The 25,789-nt window shown below is 44.1% G+C and overlaps 1 protein-coding gene across 1 annotated transcript in view; it reads left to right on the top strand.

Annotated features, from left to right (window-relative positions):
• Positions 1-508: 508 nt before the first annotated feature.
• epha5 (EPH receptor A5) overlaps positions 509-25,789 on the top strand; it is a 188,238-nt gene continuing 162,957 nt past the window's right edge. Inside the window, exons 1-2 of the mRNA XM_031826005.1 lie at positions 509-807; positions 4,649-4,713. Coding sequence (XP_031681865.1) covers positions 696-807; positions 4,649-4,713 — 177 coding nt within the window. The 5' untranslated portion in view covers positions 509-695. The remainder of the gene's footprint in view (positions 808-4,648; positions 4,714-25,789) is intronic.

Here is a 25,789-nt window from a genome sequence, read left to right as displayed (position 1 = left end):
AAACAATACAGACTTTGCAGACAACACCTTTTTTGGTTGCATGTAACTTTTTATTTCGATATTTTTGGGGAATTACATACGGGCCTGAACGGCGATAGTGATGATAGTTGCTCAGCGAAACTCCTATTATTTGGTGAGTACCGAATTAACGTATTTTGACATTATTAAGCTTGAAAATCCGGTGAAAGCCACGTTGAATGGCTGCTTCCTGGGTTTAAAGGAGATTTTGCCATATTCAACGTCTCCTTTAAAGCAGTATTCTGGTTCAGTCTATGGTGTTTCGTGTCTGATATTAGGGGTCATTCGTGTACTGTTTGATAGAGGGCAACGGGCTGTAGTGCTCTTTGTGTGTATGTGGTAGTGTTGGAGCGGAGAGCCTCTATGCCCACTGGAGTCTCCCTCTGCTCTGAAGTTCACTCCGCCCCCGCCTGCTTCAGGCTGGCGGCGCTGTGCAGCTCTCCTCCTCTCCTCCTCCTCTCATCTGCCTCTCCAAATTCAGCGCGCTCCACTTCTCCTCTGCTCTCTAGCCGTGTGCCTGCGTACAGACGGACCTACCGACCGCGTAAATACGCTTTTATCTCTCAATAGACGGACAATAAGGACACAGATGTCTCCACTATTCACTTTAGGAGCGTTTCCGCACTGAACTGAATTACCGGTACATTCATCACGCCTTCGTTTTCTCACCATTTTAAATGAAAAAAATGACATTGGCGTGGAATTGTGGTGGACGGTTTTACTTGAAAGTGTGGACGTGCTTTTTCAGCCTTGCAGTGCTCAGGACTCTCTCTATACCTGCTAATGAAGGTAAGTGGACATAGTTAAAACATGTATTTATAATGTGTCAATACATTTGATTGTTATTCACCTTTGATTACCTTGCCATGAAAGCAATCATTACCTTTGAACAAGGCTGATGCCCGACACTGATAAAGATGCCATTTGGCAAAAAAAGCATTGATTGCGAGACGCGCAATGCAATTGACATGTCGGTTTTTACTCATTATGAACGTTCTACATTTTGCTTTAAAAATGGTTTGTAAATAGGCTCGGTCTCAGTGATATTGATGCGAAGGAAGAGTGAGTCTCTCTCAGGCATTGTTACAGCACCAAGCGACCATTTCATTCCGGATCAATACCAGCGTGACAACTTCTTGACACCGTGTTTGATATTCTATATACCAAATAGATATTGTATTTAGTCAAACCTTGCCGGGCTGTACAAATAGAGTAGTCTAGTTTAAGTGCTGTGAAAGTTCAGCTATTTTCCTCATGTGTTTCCAACCGTCTTGTTGGTTGACCGGAAGACTGTGCGTGAACAGCATTTAAATATCCTGTGATAAATTATGCCATTACCACCTATAAGACATATCATGTCATTATCCTACCAGACAGACATGAGGTCAGCTCGACTAGTTATGACATTGTCCGGTTGTGAAGTTCCCCTTATTTAGGCTACTATGAATTTTATATAGATTTGTGACATTCAGTAATGGCCAGGGGAAAGTTCCAAAATGTTCTTTCTGTGACAGGAACTATGATATTAGTAATCCTTAGGACTTAATTATAAAAACGTTCATACAAATGTAATGAGACGTCATCAATGTCACATGTGGACATGTCATAAATGAGCCCTCATATCTCTCTACCATACATGCGGACACTATTTAGGATAAATTATAGTCAAAATAGAGTCTCAGGAGATTCTCTTTTAAATGTAGTTATAGTATTTTCACCTCTAAACATACTGTTAATTTCTTGACATCCTGCCATTATATTTCTTGACATTCTGTCCATTATATTTCTTGACATTCTGTCCATTATATTTCTTGACATTCTGTCCATTATATTTCTTGACATTCTGTCCATTATATTTCTTGACATTCTGTCATTATATTTCTTGACATTCTGTCATTATATTTCTTGACATTCTGTCCATTATATTTCTTGACATTCTGTCATTATATTTCTTGACATTCTTGACATTCTGTCATTATATTTCTTGACATTCTGTCATTATATTTCTTGACATTCTGTCCATTATATTTCTTGACATTCTGTCATTATATTTCTTGACATTCTGTCATTATATTTCTTGACATTCTGTCCATTATATTTCTTGACATTCTGTCATTATATTTCTTGACATTCTGTCCATTATATTTCTTGACATTCTGTCCATTATATTTCTTGACATTCTGTCATTATATTTCTTGACATTCTGTCATAAGTGTGCTCGTTCGTTCGTGCGTGTGTGTGTGTGTGTGTGTGTGTGTGTGTGCGTGCGTGCGTGCGTGTGTATGCTGCAGTTGAATAGCCCCAGCTGATGATGACTAGGCCTAACAAACAGCACCCTAAACCCACAGGAATTCAGCCTAATGGTCTGATTCAGAGGCCGTGTGTCCCAAATGGAAAATGTTCCCTATATAGTGCACTACTTTAGACCAGAGTCTTATGAACCCTATTCCCTATATAGTGCACTACTTTAGACCAGAACCATATAGAACCCTATTCCCTATATAGCACACTACTTTAGACCAGAACCATATAGAACCCTATTCCCTATATAGTGCACTACTTTAGACCAGAACCATATAGAACCCTATTCCCTATATAGTGCACTACTTTAGACCAGAACCATATAGAACCCTATTCCCTATATAGTGCACTACTTTAGACCAGAACAATATAGAACCCTATTCCCTATATAGTGCACTACTTTAGACCAGAACCATATAGAACCATATTCCCTATATAGTGAACTACTTTAGACCAGAGCCCTATAGAACCCTATTCCCTATATAGTGCACTACTTTAGACCAGAACCCTATAGAACCCTTTTCCCTATATAGTGCACTACTTTAGACCAGAACCATATAGAACCATATTCCCTATATAGTGAACTACTTTAGACCAGAGCCCTATAGAACCCTATTCCCTATATAGTGCACTACTTTAGACCAGAGCCCTATAGAACCCTATTCCCTATATAGTGCACTAGGGCTCAACGGGTTCTGGTCAAAATAAGAGCACCTCTGGAACATAACGTGTGATACAGATAGGATTTGACGTGACACCATAACTCTCCCACATGTGAACTATGTCTCTTGGTGTTTTGAAATCGATACACACTGTATGGATAAAGAGTTTGTCCATTCAAACAATTATTACGAATGAATTTGCTTCTATTGGACTGAGGAGGATTTGCTGTTTAAACATTTGTCTTTTTCTGCTGAACGTAATGTAAACAAATACACTACTACCTTCTTACATCCTTGTATCCACTCTGGGAATAAATCATTACATGTTAGATATTACTACACTGTCGGACATAGAAGCATTTTGAACACTCACAGTAACATCTGCTAACCATTTGTATGTGACCAATAACATTCGATTTGATTCAATGGTGACAACCACCATGAATCATCTGAATTCTCTGACTATGAGAATAATACACACTTAGTTTCACTACGGGGAAAGGGTTCTCCTCTCATCTACTGATGTACACCAAGAGGATCTCCTTACATCCTCTCTTGGAGAAAGACATAATCTCCCTGTTATCATCGACTACACTACAACATATTTCCACTTTTTCTCCTAATTAGGATATTTTCACTGTTCTATCTGGAGTACGAGACAGTGTCTGTTAGCCTGCCTGCCAATCAGCTGGAACAAACCAAGACCTACTTTTCACAAACTTTAAATAGACAGTTTGTTATGCTAGGAATGATGACTTTTCATTGGTGAAGATTTGATGACTTTTCATTGGTGAATGCATGTTGAGTTTTCATTGGTGAAGGAATGTTGAGTTTTCATTGGTGAAGGAATGTCGACTTTTCATTGGTGAAGGAATGTCGACTTTTCATTGGTGAAGGAATGTCGACTTTTCATTGGTGAAGGAATGTCGACTTTTCATTGGAGAAGGAATGTTGAGTTTTCATTGGTGAAGGCATTGGTCGTTGTGCCCTTAACATATCGGTCATGATTGTTAAGCAACATTTTGCAAAGGTCACTTCTACTATATTTGGTTACTGCTGTTGTACTATTCAGTAGCTCTGTCAGATCAGTTACCAGTAGGTCTGTCAGATCAGTTACCAGTAGGTCTGTACTGTTCAGTTACCAGTAGGTCTGTCAGTACTGTTCAGTTACCAGTAGGTCTGTCAGTACTGTTCAGTTACCAGTAGTTCTGTCTGTACTGTTCAGTTACCAGTAGGTCTGTCTGTACTGTTCAGTTACCAGTAGGTCTGTCTGTACTGTTCAGTTACCAGTAGGTCTGTAAGATCAGTTACCAGTAGGTCTGTCAGTACTGTTCAGTTACCAGTAGGTCTGTAAGATCAGTTACCAGTAGGTCTGTCAGTACTGTTCAGTTACCAGTAGGTCTGTCAGTACTGTTCAGTTACCAGTAGGTCTGTAAGATCAGTTACCAGTAGGTCTGTCTGTACTGTTCAGTTACCCGTAGTTCTGTCTATACTGTTCAGTTACCAGTAGTTCTGTCTATACTGTTCAGTTACCAGTAGGCCTGTCTATTGTGTGGCTCACTGAATGATCACTATATAATTTGGGTTATGTGAAAAAAGTGTTTTTCATTTAAAATCTTCCCAAATGTGTTCTACATACTAACTGTGTCCTTCCTGTGTTTCTGCAGTAAACTTACTGGACTCTCGCTCTGTCATGGGGGACCTTGGGTGGATAGCCTACCCAAAGAATGGGGTGAGTGGTACTTCATAAATGCTCACACAAACCACACCAACTCTTTTCAGGCTGCCTGGACCAATCCTCATCAGTATCAGTCCCTGCTCAGTCCCTGCTCAGTCCCAGCTCAGTCCCAGCTCAACTCAGCTCAACCCCAGCCCAGGTCAACCCCAGCTCAACCCCAGCTCAACCCAACTCAGCTCAACCCCAGCTCAGCCCCAGCTCAACCCAGCTCAACCCCAACTCAACCCCAGCCCAACCCAGCTCAGCTCAACCCCAGCCCAGCTCAACCCAAGCTCAACCCCAGCCCAGCTCAACCCAAGCTCAACCCCAGCCCAGCTCAACCCAAGCTCAACCCCAGCCCAACCCAGCTCAACCCCAGCTCATCCCCAGCTAAACTCAGCTCACCCCAAGCTCAACCCCAGCCCAACCCAGCCCAGCTCAACCCCAGCTCAGCCCAACCCAGCTCACCCCCAGCCCAGCCCAGCCCAGCTCACCCCCAGCCCAGCCCAGCCCAGCTCACCCCCAGCTATGTCGGCTACAGTTTCAACAGAATAAACACATCAAAACTCACAATCAAAGGATGATGGTACTGTTTGGGATATAGCAGGTCAAAGGATGATGGTACTGTTTGGGATATAGCAGGTCAAAGGATGATGGTACTGTTTGGGATATAGCAGGTCAAAGGATGATGGTACTGTTTGGGATATAGCAGGTCAAAGGATGATGGTACTGTTTGGGATATAGCAGGTCAAAGGATGATGCTTGTTAGTACTGTTTGGGATATAGCAGGTCAAAGGATGATGGTACTGTTTGGGATATAGCAGGTCAAAGGATGATGGTACTGTTTGGGATATAGCAGGTCAAAGGATGATGGTACTGTTTGGGATATAGCAGGTCAAAGGATGATGCTTGTTAGTACTGTTTGGGATATAGCAGGTCAAAGGATGATGGTACTGTTTGGGATATAGCAGGTCAAAGGATGATGGTACTGTTTGGGATATAGCAGGTCAAAGGATGATGCTTGTTAGTACTGTTTGGGATATAGCAGGTCAAAGGATGATGGTACTGTTTGGGATATAGCAGGTCAAAGGATGATGGTACTGTTTGGGATATAGCAGGTCAAAGGATGATGCTTGTTAGTACTGTTTGGGATATAGCAGGTCAAAGGATGATGGTACTGTTTGGGATATAGCAGGTCAAAGGATGATGGTACTGTTTGGGATATAGCAGGTCAAAGGATGATGCTTGTTAGTACTGTTTGGGATATGGCAGGTCAAAGGATGATGCTTGTTAGTACTGTTTGGGATATAGCAGGTCAAAGGATGATGGTACTGTTTGGGATATAGCAGGTCAAAGGATGATGGTACTGTTTGGGATATAGCAGGTCAAAGGATGATGCTTGTTAGTACTGTTTGGGATATAGCAGGTCAAAGGATGATGGTACTGTTTGGGATATAGCAGGTCAAAGGATGATGCTTGTTAGTACTGTTTGGGATATAGCAGGTCAAAGTTGGGAATCTCCCAGGCGATTAAACAACAGACAGACCTCTCATAGTCAGAGAGTGGGAAAGGCAGGGTTTTTATGGTCTCCAGAGACATGCAGCTCAGGCTTCTAATTACACAGAATATTTCCTCACACTAATTTCTTATTGACTCCATAAAGGAGGGGAGGGGGGGAAGGGGAAGGGGATGAGGGAAGTCTGAGCCAGCTCTGATCCTCATGAGTGCTGGGAGATCTAGTGACCAGCCTGATAGGCCCGTAAGTTAATTGCATCAATTACATTTTTTTTCAAGAAGTGAAACGAATAGTCTGATCATTTACACATCGAAGAAAAGTGTCTCAGCTCAAGGAAATCATCTTCGGATCGGCTCAAACGTGACCCACCACCTAAATTCGGTGTTATGTAGCAACATTTTAAATGGTGTTTTTACATTGGATAAAAGTATAGACAGAGCTTCTAAATGGCATCAGAAACTGTAGTTGGAGGAAACATGGGGAAGTAGAGACTCAGAGCTTCTAAATGGCATCAGAAACTGTAGTTGGAGGAACATGAGGATGTAGAGACTCAGAGCTTCTAAATGGCATCAGAAACTGTAGTTGGAGGAACATGAGGATGTAGAGACTCAGAGCTTCTAAATGGCACTGTAGTTGGAGGAACATGAGGAAGAAATGCAGCTTAAAAGGTGATACACTTAGAATCCCATTTAGGACGAAAAGGCATTTTGCTGTGGTGTTCACACTTGCTCTACATTAATCATTGTGAAACATATATTTAGTAAAGGAATACTTTCACCAAATTGCCTAAATTAATTATCTGAAAATTATCTCTCTGAGTTTCCCCATCAGGCAAACCATTAAAAATATTAAATTGACTATTGTTGTATAACAAAGATAACCTTTCACATTGAACAGCTACAGTGTTGTTCATTGTTTACGCCCATTTAGCATGGTTCACATCCCCTGTAGGGCGGCACACAATTGGTCCAGCGTCGTCCGAGTTAGAGTTTGGCCAGGGGGTAGGCCTTCATTGTGAATAAAAATGTGTTCCTAACTGACATGCCTAGTTAAACAAAGGTTAAACCCACCCATCTCTTAAAGAATTCACTTTGGAGCATGTGACTGTGGCCATGTGCTATAGCAGTGAAGTAGTCCTTAAAAAAGCTGAGAAAAAGATTTCAACAATATATTACTTTGTTAACTTCAAGTGCTAAAAATAGTAGTCTACAATTTAAGAAAAACTTAAAACACACAAACACGTAAAGGCTTAGGTAAAATCAATATACAGGCCTATATCATCAGATCCTTGGAGTAAACTTGGCTTCAGGCCATGTTAGGATATTAACAATGGAATCTAGCCTGAGAACATATTTCATATTTCTGTGAGAATATATGTCATGTCCATGTGCTTTTCATTATAGAAGTCTTGATCTTCTCAAAAATATATGTTTGCCGGGTTGTCCAGTCCGGGGGATGGCTTTCACATCTCTGGGAGGAAGGATGTCAACATTGCACAGCAGCTGAAATCTGGTTCCATCTGAGTGAATGCTCCTTGGCCACAACAATACCAGGCTCCAGACCATTACAGCTGTAAAGGAGGAAAGCAGACTAAAATAGACAAGACATTAAAATATTACATTCCAGCAATAACATTCATTGACCCCCAAGTTCAAGCAATAAGCTCAAAGTACAAAGACAACGCACCTGAAGTGTTGCTTGTTCACCCTCGATCACCTCCTTGTACTGGAGACAAGACAAAGTCCAGAAAAATAGGTTAAAACGTGTCTGCAGACACAAGATAACTAGCTAGATTTAGCAAACATTTAGCTTCATAATTACCAGCTAGCTAGATGAAAATGATATTGATCTAGCTCTCCAGCTAGTTGAGCATATAAAATAAAACCTCACTCTATAATCCAATAGCTATCTAGCTATCATTTCATTGTGACTAGCTAGCTAGCCAACTTAGCATGAGTCCCTATAATGTAACATATGGTTTGATTAGCTTGGTAACACTTAGCATTCGCACCACAGTGGCTATTTTTTGTAGCTAGCTAGCTAGATAAACATGACATATTGGCAAACAAAGATTATCATCATGTTATACATGGCTTAGCACATGAGCAATCAACACTAACAGCAGAAACCAACTGGCTAGCTCAGCTAACTGTCTTAATGTTGCTTCATCCCACAATGAGACACCTGTAAACAATAGCTTTTTGCGTGATGTAGCGAGCTATAATGGTGACTGTATGCAACTGTCTAGCTAACTAGCTAGAGTGCCTTCGGAAAGTTTTCAGACCCCTTGAATCTTTCCACATTTTGTTACATTATTTATTCTAAAATGTATTAAAATGTTTTTTTTTCCCCATCAATCTACACATAATACAGCAGATTAAGTGAAAACAGGTTTTTAGAAATGTTTGCTATTTTATAAAAAAAAAAACGGAAATATCACATTTACATAAGTATTCAAACGTTTTACTTTCAAGTCTTCTTGGGTGTGACGCTGTATTTTGGAGTTTCTCCCATTTTTCTCTGTAGAGCCTCTCAAGCTCTGTCAGGTTGGATGGGGAGCGTCGCTGCACAGCTATTTTCAGGTCTCTCCAGAGATGTTCCATCCGTGCTGGCTGGGCCACTCAAGGACATTTAGGGACTTGTCCCGAAGCCAGCTGTGTGCTTAGGGATGTGTGCTTAGGGTCGTTGTCCTGTTGAAAGGTGAACCTTCACCCCGGTCTGAGGTCCTGAGCGCTCTGGAGCAAGTTTTCATCAAGGATCTCTCAGTTTTTTGCTCCGTTCATCTTTCCCTCGATCCTGACTAGTCTCCCAGTCCCTGCCACTGAAAAATATCCCCACAGCATGATGCTACCACCACCATGCTTCACCGTAGGGATGGTGCCAGGTTTCCTCCAGACGTGACTCTTGGCATTCAGGCCAAAGAGTTCAATCATGGTTTCATCAGACCAGAGAATCTTTTTTCTCATGGTCTGAGTCTTGTCATGTGCATTTTACTGAGGAGTGACTTACGTCTGGTCACTCTTCCATAACGGCGCGATTGGTGGAGTGCTGCAGAGATGATTTTCCTTCTGGAAGGTTCTTCCATTTCCACAGAGGAACTCTGGAGCTCTGTCAGAATGACCATTGGGTTCTTGGTCACCTCGCTGACCAAGGCCCTTCTCCCCCAATTGCTCAGTTTGGCGGGGCGGCCAGCTCTAGGGAGAGTCTTGGTGGTACCAACCTTCTTCCATTTAAGAATGAGTCCACTATGTTCTTGGGGACCTTCAATGCTGCAAACATTTGTTGGTACCCTTCCCCAGGACAATTCCTTTGACCTCATGGCTGTTTTTTTCTCTCTGATATGCACTGTCAACTATGGGACCTTATATAGACAGGTGTGTGCCTTTTCAAATCATATCCAATCAACTGAATTTACCACAGGTGCACTGAAAATCTAGTATTAGAAACATCTCAAGGATGATCAATGGAAACAGGATGCACCTGAGCTCAATTTCGAGTCTCATAGCCAAGGGTCTGAATACTGAGATATAATAAGGTATTTCTGTTTTTCTAAAAACCTGTTTTCACTGTGTCATTATGGGGTATTGTGATGTCATTATGGGGTGTAGATTTTAAGTTTTAACTTCACCTTTATTTAACCAGGTAGGCTAGTTGAGAACACCTTTATTTAACCAGGTAGGCTAGTTGAGAACACCTTTATTTAACCAGGAAGGCTAGTTGAGAACAAGTTCTCATTTGCAACTGCGACCTGGCAAAGATAAAGCAAAGCAGTTCGACACATACAACGACACAGAGTTACACATGGAATAAACAAACATACAGTCAATAATACAGTAGAAACATCTATATACAGCATGTGCAGATGAGGTAAGATAAGAGAGGTAAGGCAATAAATAGGCCATGGTGGCAAAGTAAATACAATATAGCAATTAAACACTGGAATGGTAGGATGTACAGAGGATGAATGTGCAAGTAGAGATACTGCAAAGGAGCAAGATAAATAAATAAATACAGTATGGGGATGAGGTAGACTTGATGGGCTAATTACAGATGAGCTATGTACAGGTGCAGTGATCTGTGACCTGCCCTGACAGCTGGTGCTTAAAGCTAGTGAGGGAGGTAAGAGTCTCCAGCTTCAGAGATTTTTGCAGTTCATTCCAGTCATTGGCAGCAGAGAACTGGAAGGAGAGGCGGCCAAAGGAGGAATTGGCTTTGGGGTTGACCAGTGAAATATACCTGCTGGAGCACGTGCTACGGGTGGGTGCTGCTATGGTGACCAGTGAGCTGAGATAAGCCGGGGCTTTACCTATCAGAGACTTGTAGATGACCTGGAGCCAGTGGGTTTGGCGATGAGTATGAAGCGATGGCCAGCCAACGAGAGCGTACAGGTCACAGTGGTGGGTAGTATATGCTTGGTGACAAAACGGATGGCACTGTGATAGACTGCATCCAATTTCTTGAGTAGAGTGTTGGAGGCTATTTTATAGATGACATCGCCGAAGTCGAGGATCGGTAGGATGGTCAGTTTTACGAGGGTATGTTTGGCAGCATGAGTGAAGGATGCTTTGTTGCGAAATAGGAAGCCAATTCTAGATTTAATTTCGGATTAGAGAATGGGAGTCTGGATGTGAGTCTGGAAGGAGAGTTTACAGTCTAGCCAGACACCTAGCTATTTATAGTTGTCCACATATTCTAAGTCAGAACCATCCAGAGTAGTGATGCTGGATGGGTACGGGCAGGTGCGGGCAGTGATCGGTTGAAGAGCATGCACTTAGTTTTACTTGCATTTAAGAGCAGTTGGAGGCCATGGAAGGAGAGTTGTATGGCATTGAAGCTCGTCTGGAGGTTAGTTAACACAGTGTCCGAAGAAGGGCCAGAATTATACAGAATGATGTCGTCTGCGTAGAGGTGGATCAGAGAATCACCAGCAGCAAGAGCGACATCATTGATGTATACAGAGAATGGCGGGCCCTCCGATTTGACACACTAAACTCTATCAGAGAAGTAGTTGGTGAACCAGGCGAGGAAATTATTTGAGAAGCCAAGGCTGTTGAGTCTGCCAATAACAATGTGGTGATTGACAGACTCGAAAACCTTGGCCAGGTTGATGAATATGGCTGCACAGTAATGTCTCTTATCGATGGCGGTTATGATATCGTTTAGGACCTTGAGCGTGGCTGAGGTGCACCCATGACCAGCTCTGAATCCAGATTGCATAGCGGAGAAGGTACGGTGGGATTTGAAGTGGTCGGTATTCTGTTTGTTGACTTAGCTTTTGAAGACCTTAGAAAGGTAGGGTAGGATAGATATAGATCTGTAGCAATTTGGATCTAGAGTGTCTCCCCCTTTGAAGAGGGGTATGACCACGGCAGCTTTCCAATCTTAAGGAATCTCAGACAATACAAAAGAGAAGTTGAACAGGCTAGTAATAGGCTAGTAATAGGCTAGTTAAACAGGCCAGTAATAGGCTAGTTAAACAGGCTAGTAATAGCCTAGTTAAACAGGCTAGTAATTTCAGCAGATTATTTTAAAAAGAGAGGGTCCAGAATGTCTAGCCTGGCTGGGGGTCCAGGTTTTGCAGTTCTTTAAGAACATCAGCTATCTGAATTTGGGTGAAGGAGAAATGGGGAGGCTCGGACAAGTTGCTGTAGGGAGGGCAGGGCTGTTGACCGGGGTAGGGGTAGCCAGGTGGAAAGCATGGTTAGCTGTAGAAAAATTCTTATTGAAATTCTCAATTCTAGTGGCTTTATCGGTGGTGTTTCCTGTCCTTAGTGCAGTGGGCAGCTGGAAGGTGATGCTCTTAATCTCCATTGACTTTACAGTGTCCCAGAACTTTTTTGAGTTTGTGCTACAGGATGCAAATTTCTGCTTGAAAAAGCTAGCCTTAGCTTTCCTAACTGCCTGTGTATATTTATTCCTGACTTCCCTGAAAAGTTGCATATCACGGGGGCTATTCGATGCTAATGCAGAACGCCACGAGATGTTTTTGTGCTGGTCAAGGGCAGTTAGGTCTGGAGAGAACCAAGGGCTATATCTGTTCCTGGTTCTACATTTTTGAAAGGGGAAGACTTATTTAAGATGGCGAGGAAGGCACTTTTAAAGAAAGACCAGGCATCCTCGGCGGGATGAGGTCAATATCCTTCCAGGATACTGGGGCCAGGTCGATTAGGCAGTATTTTAGGGAGCGTTTGATAGTGATGAGGGGTGGTCATTTGACCGCAGACCCGTTACGGATGCAGGCAATGAGGCAGTGATCACTGAGATCTTGGTAGAAAACATCAGAGGCGTATTTGTAGGGAAAGTTGGTTAGGATGATATTTATGAGGGTGCCCGTGTTTACGGATTTGGGGTTGAATCTGGTGGGTTCATTGATCATTTGTGAGAGATCATCAAGCTTAGATTGTAGGACGGCCGGGGTGTTAAGCATGTCCCAGTTTAGGTCACTTAGCAGCACTAGCTCTGAAGATAGATGGGAGGCAATCAGTTCACATATGGTGTCCAGGGCACAGCTGGGGGCTGAGGGAGGTCTATAGCAAGCGGAAATGGTGAGAGACTTGTTTCTGGAAAGGTGAATTTTTAAAAGTATAAGTTCAAATTGTTTGGGTACAGACCTGGATAGTAAGACAGAACTCTGCAGGCTATCTCTGCAGTAGATTGCAACACCGCCCCCTTTGGCAGTTCTATCTTGTCGGCAAATTTCAGGGTTTTTGGTGGTCTTCCTGAGCCAGGATTCAGACACGGCAAGGACATCAGGGTTGGCAGAGTGTGCTAGGGCAGTGAATAAAACAAACTTTGGGAGGAGGCTCCTAATGTTAACATGCATGAAACCAAGGCTTTTACGGTTACAGATGTCAGCAAAAGGGAGCGCCTGGGGAATAGGAGTGGAGCTAGACACTGCAGGGCCTGGATTAACCTCCACATCACCAGAGGAACAAAGGAGGAGTGGGATAAGGGTACAGCTAAAGGCTCAAATAACTGGTCGGCTAGTACGTTCAGAACAGAGAGTAAAAGGAGCACATTTCTGGGCATGGTAGAGTAGATTCAAGGCATAATGTACAGACAAAGGTATGGTAGAATGTGGATACAGTGAGGGTAAACCTGTGCTTAGAGAGAGGATGAAAGAGATATTGTCCCTATAAATATCATTTAAACCAGGTGATGTCACCGCATGTGTGGTAGGTGGAACTAAAGTATTAAATAAGGCATTTTGAGCAGGGTTAGACTCTCTACAGTGAAATAAGGCAATAACTAAGCAATATAGCAATGGACAAGGCATATTGACGTTAGCGAGAAGCATGTGTAGCCAAGTGATCATAGGAGCCAGTGAGTGGCTTCAGGCAGCTTGGGGCCGGGGCTAGCGCAAGCTAACAGAAGGGCCTTGAAGGGACGCCGCGACGGAAGAAAGTCTGTCGTGGCCCCCTCGTGCTATGAATTTGTCCGGTGGGCCTTTTAAGCTAACAGTCCGATGTGCTCTGGACAGCTAGCAGGCCACGGCTAGCATGCTAGCGGATGGGATTTCAGGGGACGAAGCGACAGGGCAAATCACGTCGGTGTTCCAGTCTTGATGAGTCAGCGGGGTTCCAAGCCAGTTGGCAAAAAGAGGTATTGTAGTCCAAGTAGAGGCTGATGGACCTCTTTGGGTAGCCGGGAGATGGGCCTAGCAAGGCTAGCTCCAGGCTAATTGGTTATTGCTTCGGGACAGTGACGTTAGCCAGGAGTGGCCACATATCCGGAGATATGGAGAAAAATAAGTCCAAATTGCTCTGGTTTGAGTCGCGCTGCGCAGACTGGCGAGAGTTGTCCGTGCTAGAAGTGGCTGATGACCGCTAGCTGACTGCTAGTAGCTAGTTAGCTGTCTAGCATCTGTTGGGGTTCCGGTTCAGGCGACGGTTCAGACGACGGATCAGCAGGGCTCCGTATGGTGGGTATAGTGGCCAAAGAGATTGTTGAAGATTTATTTTGTGGAGAGATTCAAGGGGTCACGTTGGAATACTTTCCAAAGGCACTTTTAACTGTAGACTTTCAACTAACAATGACATTTTGATACAAATGAGACAATAACGTATGTGTATGTAGATATCTTGGCGTTTTAACTGTAGACTTCTACCAGTGTATTGATCTTGATGATTCACCGCAGACTTAAATACTTTTAAAATAATCCTTCCCAGTTGGCTTCAACCAGAGGCTAGGGGGGGTGCCTAGGGACTGAGCACTTGGGTTTGGTGTGCGTGATGTTTAGTGCACAGTTGAGCCACAGAAATAGTGTTGGCTTGGAGTGACTTGGAGTGAGTTACAGGGTTCAAGTGGGAGAGCTAAACAGGGAGAGAAATAATGAAGGGTGCATTCAGGAGTGAACAGGAGGACAGAGAGTAACGAGTGAAAGGAAGTGAGTAAAGAAATAGAGAAGGGTGCATTCAGGAGTGAACAGGAGGACAGAGAGTAACGAGTGAAAGGAAGTGAGTAAAGAAATAGAGAAGGGTGCATTCAGGAGTGAACAGGAGGACAGAGAGTAACGAGTGAAAGGAAGTGAGTAAAGAAATAGAGAAGGGTGCATTCAGGAGTGAACAGGAGGACAGAGAGTAACGAGTGAAAGGAAGTGAGTAAAGAAATAGAGAAGGATTCAAAAGGTGCAGGGAGGAAGAATGCAGGTAAAGGTCAGGCTAAGAAATGCTTTCTGTTATCATCAAACACAGTTGTTCTGTCTACAGGAACAGTCTGTATAGTACACAGAAGAGAACAGGAGGGTAAAGATCGCTAACAGTGCCTACACTAATAAACTTTACGATCACCATTTCTAGATAGAAACACACACATTGCAAGGTTAACCCAGTGACGCTGGTCAATTACACTGAGTATACAACAAATTAAGAACACCTTTTGCCATGACATAGACGGACCAGGTGAATCCAGGTGGAAGTTATGATCCCTTATTGATGTCACTTGTTAAATCCACTTCAATCAGTGTAGATGAAGGGGAGGAGACGGGTTAAAGAAGGGTTTTTAAGCCTTGAGAAGATTGAATTGAGACATGGATTGTGTCTGTGTGCCATTCAGAGGGTGAATGGGCAAGACTAAAGATTGTAGTTTCTTTGAATGGGCATGGCAGTAGGTGCCAGGGACACTGGAGTGTGTCAAGAACTGCAACGCTGCTGGGTTTTTCACACTCAATAGTTTCCCGTGTTTATCAAGAACTGTCCACCACCCAAAGGACTGTGGGAAGTATTGGAGTCAACATGGGCCAGCATCCTTGTGGAACGCTTTCAACACCTTGTAGAGTCCATGCCCAGGTAAATTGAAGCTTTGCTGAGGGCTAAAGGGGTTGTAACTCAATATTAAGACGGTGTTCCTAATGTTTTGTCCTCTCAGTGTATCTCCGGTCCGTCCTGGGTAACCCCTTTGTGTTCTGTACCTCCAGTCGTTGTGAAGAGCACCTCGTTACATCTTCCTGGGTGCTTCCCAAATGAAGCCATATTCACTGTATAGGGAGTAGTTTTTTAACCAGATCCTTAAGGGCCCGTGTCAACTGTAGTACACTGTATAGGGAGTACTTTTTAACCAGATCCTTAAGGGCCCGTGTCAACTGTAGTACACTGTATAGGGAGTAGTTTTTAACCAGATCCTTAAGGGCCCGTGTCAACTGTAGTACTCTGTATAGGGAGTACTTTTTAACCAGATCCTTAAGGGCCCGTGTCAACTGTAGTACACTGTATAGGGAGTACTTTTTAACCAGATCCTTAAGGGCCCGTGTCAACTGTAGTACACTGTATAGGGAGTAGTTTTTAACCAGATCCTTAAGGGCCCGTGTCAACTGTAGTACTCTGTATAGGGAGTACTTTTTAACCAGATCCTTAAGGACCCGTGTCAACTGTAGTACTCTGTATAGGGAGTACTTTTTAACCAGATCCTTAAGGGCCCGTGTCAACTGTAGTACACTGTATAGGGAGTACTTTTTAACCAGATCCTTAAGGGCCCGTGTCAACTGTAGTACTCTGTATAGGGAGTACTTTTTAACCAGATCCTTAAGGGCCCGTGTCAACTGTAGTACTCTGTATAGGGAGTACTTTTTAACCAGATCCTTAAGGGCCCGTGTCAACTGTAGTACACTGTATAGGGAGTAGGAATTGGGGAAGCTCTCACTATTAGAGTGAGTGTGTGTTAGGCCTAATCTGTTTTAAAGCCGAGTCCAACCTGTTACTTTACATCCTGTTTATCAGCGTTAAGAGGATTTGTCTCTGTGGTCTCTGCTGAGTGTGTGCGTGTGTGTGTGTGTGTGTTTTACTCTGCTGGGTGTGTCATCAGGGGTCCAGACTCAGCACTGCACACAGATACGTAGACAGGCAGACAGACAGGCAGGCATGTAGACAGACAGGCAGACAGACAGGCAGGCATGTAGACAGACAGGCAGACAGACAGGCAGGCATGTAGACAGACAGGCAGACAGACAGGCAGGCATGTAGACAGACAGACAGACAGACAGACAGACAGACAGACAGACAGACAGACAGACAGACAGACAGACAGACAGACAGACAGGCATGTAGACAGACAGGCAGGCATGTAGGCAGACAGACAGGCAGGCATGTAGACAGACAGGCAGACAGACAGGCAGGCATGTAGACAGACAGGCAGACAGACAGGCAGGCATGTAGACAGGCAGGCAGGCATGTAGGCAGGCAGGCAGGCAGGCAGGCAACAGACAGGCAGGCATGTAGGCAGACAGGCAGGCAGGCAGACAGACAGGCAGGCAGGCAGGCATGCAGACAGGCAGGCAGGCATGCAGACAGGCAGGCATGTAGGCAGACAGGCAGACAGACAGGCAGACAGACAGGCAGGCATGTAGACAGACAGACAGACAGACAGACAGACAGACAGACAGACAGACAGACAGGCATGTAGACAGACAGGCAGACAGACAGGCAGGCATGTAGACAGATAGGCAGACAGACAGGCAGGCATGTAGACAGACAGGCAGACAGACAGGCAGGCAGGCATGTAGGCAGGCAGGCAGGCAGCCAGGCAGGCAACAGACAGGCAGGCATGTAGGCAGACAGGCAGGCAGACAGACAGACAGACAGGCAGGCAGGCATGCAGACAGGCAGGCATGTAGGCAGGCAGGCAGGCATGTAGGCAGGTAGGCATGTAGGCAGACAGACAGGCAGGCAGGCATGTAGGCAGGCAGACAGGCAGGCATGTAGGCAGGAATGTAGGCATACAGGCAGACAGGCATGTAGACAGACAGGCAGGTATGTAGGCAGGCAGGCAGGCATGTAGGCAGGCAGGCAGACAGGCATGTAGACAGACAGGCAGGCATGTAGGCAGACAGGCAGGCAGACAGACAGGCAGGCATGTAGACAGACCGGCAGGAATATAGGCACACAGACAGACAGGCAGGCAGGCAGGCAGGCAGACAGGCAGGCATGTAGGCAGGCAGGCAGGCAGGCATGTAGGCAGGCAGGCATGTAGGCAGACAGACAGGCAGGCAGGCATGTAGACAGGCAGACAGGCAGGCATGTAGGTATACAGGCAGACAGGCATGTAGACAGACAGGCAGGTATGTAGGCAGGCAGGCAGGAATGTAGGCAGTTAGGCATGTAGGCAGGAATGTAGGCATGCAGGCATGTAGGCAGACAGGCAGGCAGGCATGTAGGCAGGCAGGCATGTAGGCAGGCATGTAGGCATATAGGCAGACAGGCATGTAGACAGACAGGCAGGTATGTAGGCAGGCAGGCAGGAATGTAGGCAGGCAGGCAGACAGGCATGTAGACAGGCAGGCATGTAGGCAGACAGGCAGGCAGACAGACAGGCAGGCATGTAGACAGACCGGCAGGAATATAGGCACACAGACAGGCAGGCAGGCAGGCAGGCATGCAGACAGGCAGGCAGGCATGCAGACAGGCAGGCATGTAGGCAGGCAGGCAGGCATGTAGGCAGGCAGGCATGTAGGCAGACAGACAGGCAGGCAGGCATGTAGGCAGGCAGACAGGCAGGCATGTAGGCATACAGGCAGACAGGCATGTAGACAGACAGGCAGGTATGTAGGCAGGCAGGCAGGAATGTAGGCAGTTAGGCATGTAGGCAGGAATGTAGGCAGGCAGGTAGACAGACAGACAGGCAGACAGACAGGCAGGCATGTAGACAGACCGGCAGGAATATAGGCACACAGACAGACAGGCAGGCAGGCAGGCAGGCAGGCAGACAGACAGGCAGGCAGGCATGTAGACAGACCGGCAGGAATATAGGCACACAGACAGACAGGCAGGCAGGCAGGCAGGCAGGCAGGCAGACAGGCAGGCATGTAGGCAGACAGGCGCAAAAACTTTCACATGTGAAAATGCTATTTGCTGTTTGAATTGTACTGTCCCATTATGCTAACTGTTACACCTGCTTAGCGGTCCTTCAATCTTCCCAACAGTTGGGATAATGGGACAATTCGGAGTATTTTCTCACATTTATTGAGGTACGTTTTCTGAGCCATATTTCATGTCGGCTCATCGGGGTCTTAATCTACAGAGCTTTCGGAAAGTATTCAGGCCCCTTCCATTTTTTCCAAATGTTTTTCCGTTACAGCCCTGTTCTAAAATGGATTAAATTGTTTTTTTCCCCCTCATCAATCTACACACAATACCCCACAATGACAAAGCAAAAACATTTTTTGGGTGCAAATTTATTAAATATCACATTTACGTAAGTATTCAGACCCTTTACTCAGTACTTTGTTGAAGCACCTTAAGTAGTGATTACAGTCTCAAGTGTTATGACTCTACAAGCTTGGCACACCTGTATTTGGGGAGTTTCTCCCATTCTTCTCTGCAGATCCTCTCAAGCTCTGTCAGGTTGGATGGGGAGCGTTGCTGCACAGCTACTTTCAGGTCTCTCCAGAGATGTTCGATCGGGTTTAAGTCCCGGATCTGGCTGGGCCACTCAAGGACATTCAGAGACTTGTCCCGAAGCCACTCCTTTGTTATCTTGGCTGTGTGTTTAGGGTCGTTGTCTTGTTGGTAGGTGAACCTTCGCCCCAGTCTGGCACACAGCCAAGACAACACAGGATCGGCTTCGGGACAATGCCCCCCCCCCCCCCCCCGATTGCTCAGTTTGGCTGGGCGGCTCTAGGAAGAGTCTTGGCTGTTCCAAACTTCTTCCATTTTCGCTTTGTCATTATGCGGTATTGTGTGCAGAATGCTCAAATCAAATCAAATGTTATTAGTCACATGCGCCGAATACAACACATGTAGACCTTAAAGTGAAATGCTTAATACAACAGGTGTAGTAGACCTCACAGTGAAATGCTGAATACAACAGGTGTAGTAGACCTTACAGTGACATGCTGAATACAACAGGTGTAGTAGACCTTACAGTGAAATGCTGAATACAACAGTTGTAGTAGACCTCACAGTGAAATGCTGAATACAACAGGTGTAGTAGACCTTACAGTGAAATGCTGAATACAACAGGTGTAGTAGACCTCACAGTGAAATGCTGAATACAACAGGTGTAGTAGACCTCACAGTGAAATGCTGAATACAACAGTTGTAGTAGACCTCACAGTGAAATGCTGAATACAACAGGTGTAGTAGACCTCACAGTGAAATGCTGAATACAACAGTTGTAGTAGACCTCACAGTGAAATGCTGAATACAACAGGTGTAGTAGACCTTCCAGTGAAATGCTGAATACAACAGGTGTAGTAGACCTCACAGTGAAATGCTGAATACAACAGTTGTAGTAGACCTTCCAGTGAAATGCTGAATACAACAGGTGTAGTAGACCTCACAGTGAAATGCTGAATACAACAGTTGTAGTAGACCTTCCAGTGAAATGCTGAATACAACAGGTGTAGTAGACCTCAGAGTGAAATGCTAAATACAACAGTTGTAGTAGACCTTACGGTGAAATGCTGAATACAACAGGTGTAGTAGACCTCACAGTGAAATGCTGAATACAACAGTTGTAGTAGACCTTCCAGTGAAATGCTGAATACAACAGGTGTAGTAGACCTCAGAGTGAAATGCTAAATACAACAGTTGTAGTAGACCTTACGGTGAAATGCTGAATACAACAGGTGTAGTAGACCTCACAGTGAAATGCTGAATACAACAGTTGTAGTAGACCTTCCAGTGAAATGCTGAATACAACAGGTGTAGTAGACCTCACAGTGAAATGCTGAATACAACAGGTGTAGTAGACCTCACAGTGAAATGCTGAATACAACAGGTGTAGTAGACCTCACAGTGAAATGCTGAATACAACAGGTGTAGTAGACCTCACAGTGAAATGCTGAATACAACAGGTGTAGTAGACCTCACAGTGAAATGCTGAATACAACAGGTGTAGTAGACCTTACAGTGAAATGCTGAATACAACAGGTGTAGTAGACCTTCCAGTGAAATGCTGAATACAACAGGTGTAGTAGACCTCACAGTGAAATGCTGAATACAACAGGTGTAGTAGACCTTCCAGTGAAATTCTGAATACAACAGGTGTAGTAGACCTCACAGTGAAATGCTGAATACAACAGGTGTAGTAGACCTTAAAGTGAAATGCTGAATACAACAGGTGTAGTAGACCTCACAGTGAAATGCTGAATACAACAGGTGTAGGTAGACCTTGCAGTGAAATGCTAAATACAACAGGTGTAGTAGACCTTGCAGTGAAATGCTAAATACAACAGGTGTAGGTAGACCTTGTAGTGAAATGCTGAATACAACAGGTGTAGTAGACCTTACAGTGAAATGCTAAATACAACAGGTATAGGCCTCACAGTGAAATGCTGAATACAACAAGTGTAGACCTTCTAGTGATATGCTGAATACAACAGGTGTAGTAGACCTCACAGTGAAATGCTGAATACAACAGGTGTAGTAGACCTTGCAGTGAAATGCTGAATACAACAGGTGTAGTAGACCTTGCAGTGAAATTCTGAATACAACAGGTGTAGTAGACATTGCAGTGAAATGCTGAATACAACAGGTGTAGTAGACCTTCCAGTGAAATGCTGAATACAACAGGTGTAGACCTCACAGTGAAATGCTGAATACAACAAGTGTAGACCTTCCAGTGAAATGCTGAATACAACAGGTGTAGTAGACCTTCCAGTGAAATGCTGAATACAACAGGTGTAGTAGACCTTCCAGTGAAATGCTGAATACAACAAGTGTAGACCTTCCAGTGAAATGCTGAATACAACAGGTGTAGGCCTCACAGTGAAATGCTGAATACAACAAGTGTAGACCTTCCAATGATATGCTGAATACAACAGGTGTAGTAGACCTCACAGTGAAATGATGAATACAACAGGTGTAGTAGACCTCACAGTGAAATGATGAATACAACAGGTGTAGTAGACCTCACAGTGAAATGCTGAATACAACAGGTGTAGTAGACCTTCCAGTGAAATGCTGAATACAACAGGTGTAGTAGACCTCACAGTGAAATGCTGAATACAACAGGTGTAGTAGACCTTCCAGTGAAATTCTGAATACAACAGGTGTAGTAGACCTCACAGTGAAATGCTGAATACAACAGGTGTAGTAGACCTTAAAGTGAAATGCTGAATACAACAGGTGTAGTAGACCTCACAGTGAAATGCTGAATACAACAGGTGTAGGTAGACCTTGCAGTGAAATGCTAAATACAACAGGTGTAGTAGACCTTGCAGTGAAATGCTGAATACAACAGGTGTAGTAGACCTTGCAGTGAAATGCTGAATACAACAGGTGTAGTAGACATTGCAGTGAAATGCTGAATACAACAGGTGTAGACCTTCTAGTGATATGCTGAATACAACAGGTGTAGTAGACCTCACAGTGAAATGCTGAATACAACAGGTGTAGTAGACCTTGCAGTGAAATGCTGAATACAACAGGTGTAGTAGACCTTCCAGTGAAATGCTGAATACAACAAGTGTAGACCTTCCAGTGAAATGCTGAATACAACAGGTGTAGGCCTCACAGTGAAATGCTGAATACAACAAGTGTAGACCTTCCAATGATATGCTGAATACAACAGGTGTAGTAGACCTCACAGTGAAATGATGAATACAACAGGTGTAGTAGACCTCACAGTGAAATGATGAATACAACAGGTGTAGTAGACCTTACAGTGAAATTCTGAATACAACAGGTGTAGTCGACCTTACAGTGAAATGCTGAATACAACAGGTGTAGTAGACCTCACAGTGAAATGCTGAATACAACAGGTGTAGACCTTCCAGTGAAATGCTGAATACAACAGGTGTAGGCCTCACAGTGAAATGCTGAATACAACAGGTGTAGTAGACCTTCCAGTGAAATACTGAATACAACAGGTGTAGTAGACCTTCCAGTGAAATGCTGAATACAACAAGTGTAGACCTTCCAGTGAAATGCTGAATACAACAGGTGTAGGCCTCACAGTGAAATGCTGAATACAACAAGTGTAGACCTTCCAATGATATGCTGAATACAACAGGTGTAGTAGACCTCACAGTGAAATGCTAAATACAACAGGTGTAGGTAGACCTTGCAGTGGAATGCTGAATACAACAGGTGTAGTAGACCTTGCAGTGAAATGCTGAATACAACAGGTGTAGTCGATTTTACAGGGAAATGCTGAATACAACAGGTGTAGTAGACCTTCCAGTGAAATGCTGAATACAACATGTGTAGACCTCACAGTGAAATGCTGAATACAACAAGTGTAGACCTTCCAGTGAAATGCTGAATACAACAAGTGTAGACCTTCCAGTGAAATGCTGAATACAACAGGTGTAGTAGACCTTCCAGTGAAATACTGAATACAACAGGTGTAGTAGACCTTCCAGTGAAATGCTGAATACAACAAGTGTAGACCTTCCAGTGAAATGCTGAATACAACAGGTGTAGGCCTCACAGTGAAATGCTGAAAACAACAAGTGTAGACCTTCCAATGATATGCTGAATACAACAGGTGTAGTAGACCTCACAGTGAAATGCTAAATACAACAGGTGTAGGTAGACCTTGCAGTGGAATGCTGAATACAACAGGTGTAGTAGACCTTACAGTGAAATGCTGAATACAACAGGTGTAGTAGACCTCACAGTGAAATGCTGAATACAACAGGTGTAGTAGACCTCACAGTGAAATGATGAATACAACAGGTGTAGTAGACCTTACAGTGAAATTCTGAATACAACAGGTGTAGTCGACCTTACAGTGAAATGCTGAATACAACAGGTGTAGTAGACCTCACAGTGAAATGCTGAATACAACAGGTGTAGACCTTCCAGTGAAATGCTGAATACAACAGGTGTAGGCCTCACAGTGAAATGCTGAATACAACAAGTGTAGACCTTCCAATGATATGCTGAATACAACAGGTGTAGTAGACCTCACAGTGAAATGATGAATACAACAGGTGTAGTAGACCTCACAGTGAAATGATGAATACAACAGGTGTAGTAGACCTCACAGTGAAATGCTGAATACAACAGGTGTAGTAGACCTTCCAGTGAAATTCTGAATACAACAGGTGTAGTAGACCTCACAGTGAAATGCTGAATACAACAGGTGTAGTAGACCTTACAGTGGAATGCTGAATACAACAGGTGTAGTAGACCTTCCAGTGAAATGCTGAATACAACAGGTGTAGACCTCACAGTGAAATGCTGAATACAACAGGTGTAGTAGACCTTACAGTGAAATGCTGAATACAACAGGTGTAGTAGAACTTCCAGTGAAATGCTGAATACAACAGGTGTAGTAGACCTTACAGTGAAATGCTGAATACAACAGGTGTAGGTAGACCTTGCAGTGAAATGCTGAATACAACAGGTGTAGTAGACCTTACAGTGAAGTGCTGAATACAACAGGTGTAGTAGACCTTACAGTGAAGTGCTGAATACAACAGGTGTAGTAGACCTCACAGTGAAATGCTGAATACAACAGGTGTAGTAGACCTTACAGTGAAGTGCTGAATACAACAGGTGTAGTAGACCTCACAGTGAAATGCTGAATACAACAGGTGTAGTAGACCTTACAGTGAAATGCTGAATACAACAGGTGTAGTAGACCTTACAGTGAAGTGCTTACTTACAACAGGTGTAGTAGACCTCACAGTGAAATGCTGAATACAACAGGTGTAGTAGACCTTACAGTGAAGTGCTGAATACAACAGGTGTAGTAGACCTCACAGTGAAATGCTGAATACAACAGGTGTAGTAGACCTTACAGTGAAATGCTGAATACAACAGGTGTAGTAGACCTTACAGTGAAATGCTGAATACAACAGGTGTAGTAGACCTTACAGTGAAGTGCTGAATACAACAGGTGTAGTAGACCTCACAGTGAAATGCTAGGGGGGGTACCGGTACAGAGTCAATGTGGAGGCTATATACAGGGTGTTACGGTACAGAGTCAATGTGGAGACTATATACAGGGTATTACGGTACAGAGTCAGTGTGGAGACTATATACAGGGTATTACGGTACAGAGTCAGTGTGGAGACTATATACAGGGTATTACGGTACAGAGTCAGTGTGGAGACTATATACAGGGTATTACGGTACAGAGTCAATGTGGAGGCTATATACAGGGTATTACGGTACAGAGTCAATGTGGAGGCTATATACAGGGTGTTACGGTACAGAGTCAATGTGGAGGCTATATACAGGGGGTACCGGTACAGAGTCAATGTGGAGGCTATATACAGGGTATTACGGTACAGAGTCAATGTGGAGGCTATATACAGGGTGTTACGGTACAGAGTCAATGTGGAGGCTATATACAGGGTATTACGGTACAGAGTCAATTTGGAGGCTATATACAGGGTGTTACGGTACAGAGTCAGTGTGGAGACTATATACAGGGTGTTACGGTACAGAGTCAATGTGGAGGCTATATACAGGGTGTTACGGTACAGAGTCAATGTGGAGGCTATATACAGGGTGTTTCGGTACAGAGTCAATGTGGAGGCTATATACAGGGTGTTACGGTACAGAGTCAATGTGGAGGCTATATACAGGGTGTTACGGTACAGAGTCAATGTGGAGGTTATATACAGGGGGTACTGGTACAGAGTCAATGTGGAGGTTATATACAGGGGGTACTGGTACAGAGTCAATGTGGAGGTTATATACAGGGGGTACTGGTACAGAGTCAATGTGGAGGCTATATACAGGGGGTACCGGTACAGAGTCAATGTGGAGGTTATATACAGGGGGTACTGGTACAGAGTCAATGTGGAGGTTATATACAGGGGGTACTGGTACAGAGTGAATGTGGAGGTTATATACAGGGGGTACTGGTACAGAGTCAATGTGGAGGCTATATACAGGGGGTACCGGTACAGAGTCAATGTGGAGGTTATATACAGGGGGTACTGGTACAGAGTCAATGTGGAGGTTATATACAGGGGGTACTGGTACAGAGTGAATGTGGAGGTTATATACAGGGGGTACCGGTACAGAGTCAATTTATTTATTTATTTATTTTATTTATTTATTTTACCTTTATTTAACCAGGTAGGCAAGTTGAGAACAAGTTCTCATTTACAATTGCGACCTGGCCAAGATAAAGCAAAGCAGTTTGACAGATAAAACGACACAGAGTTACACATGGAGT

Source organism: Oncorhynchus kisutch, linkage group LG6 (assembly GCF_002021735.2).
Source record: "Oncorhynchus kisutch isolate 150728-3 linkage group LG6, Okis_V2, whole genome shotgun sequence".
Lineage (NCBI taxonomy): Eukaryota > Metazoa > Chordata > Actinopteri > Salmoniformes > Salmonidae > Oncorhynchus > Oncorhynchus kisutch.
Note: the sequence above shows the minus strand (reverse complement) of the source record. Positions and strands in the feature narration are given on the sequence as shown.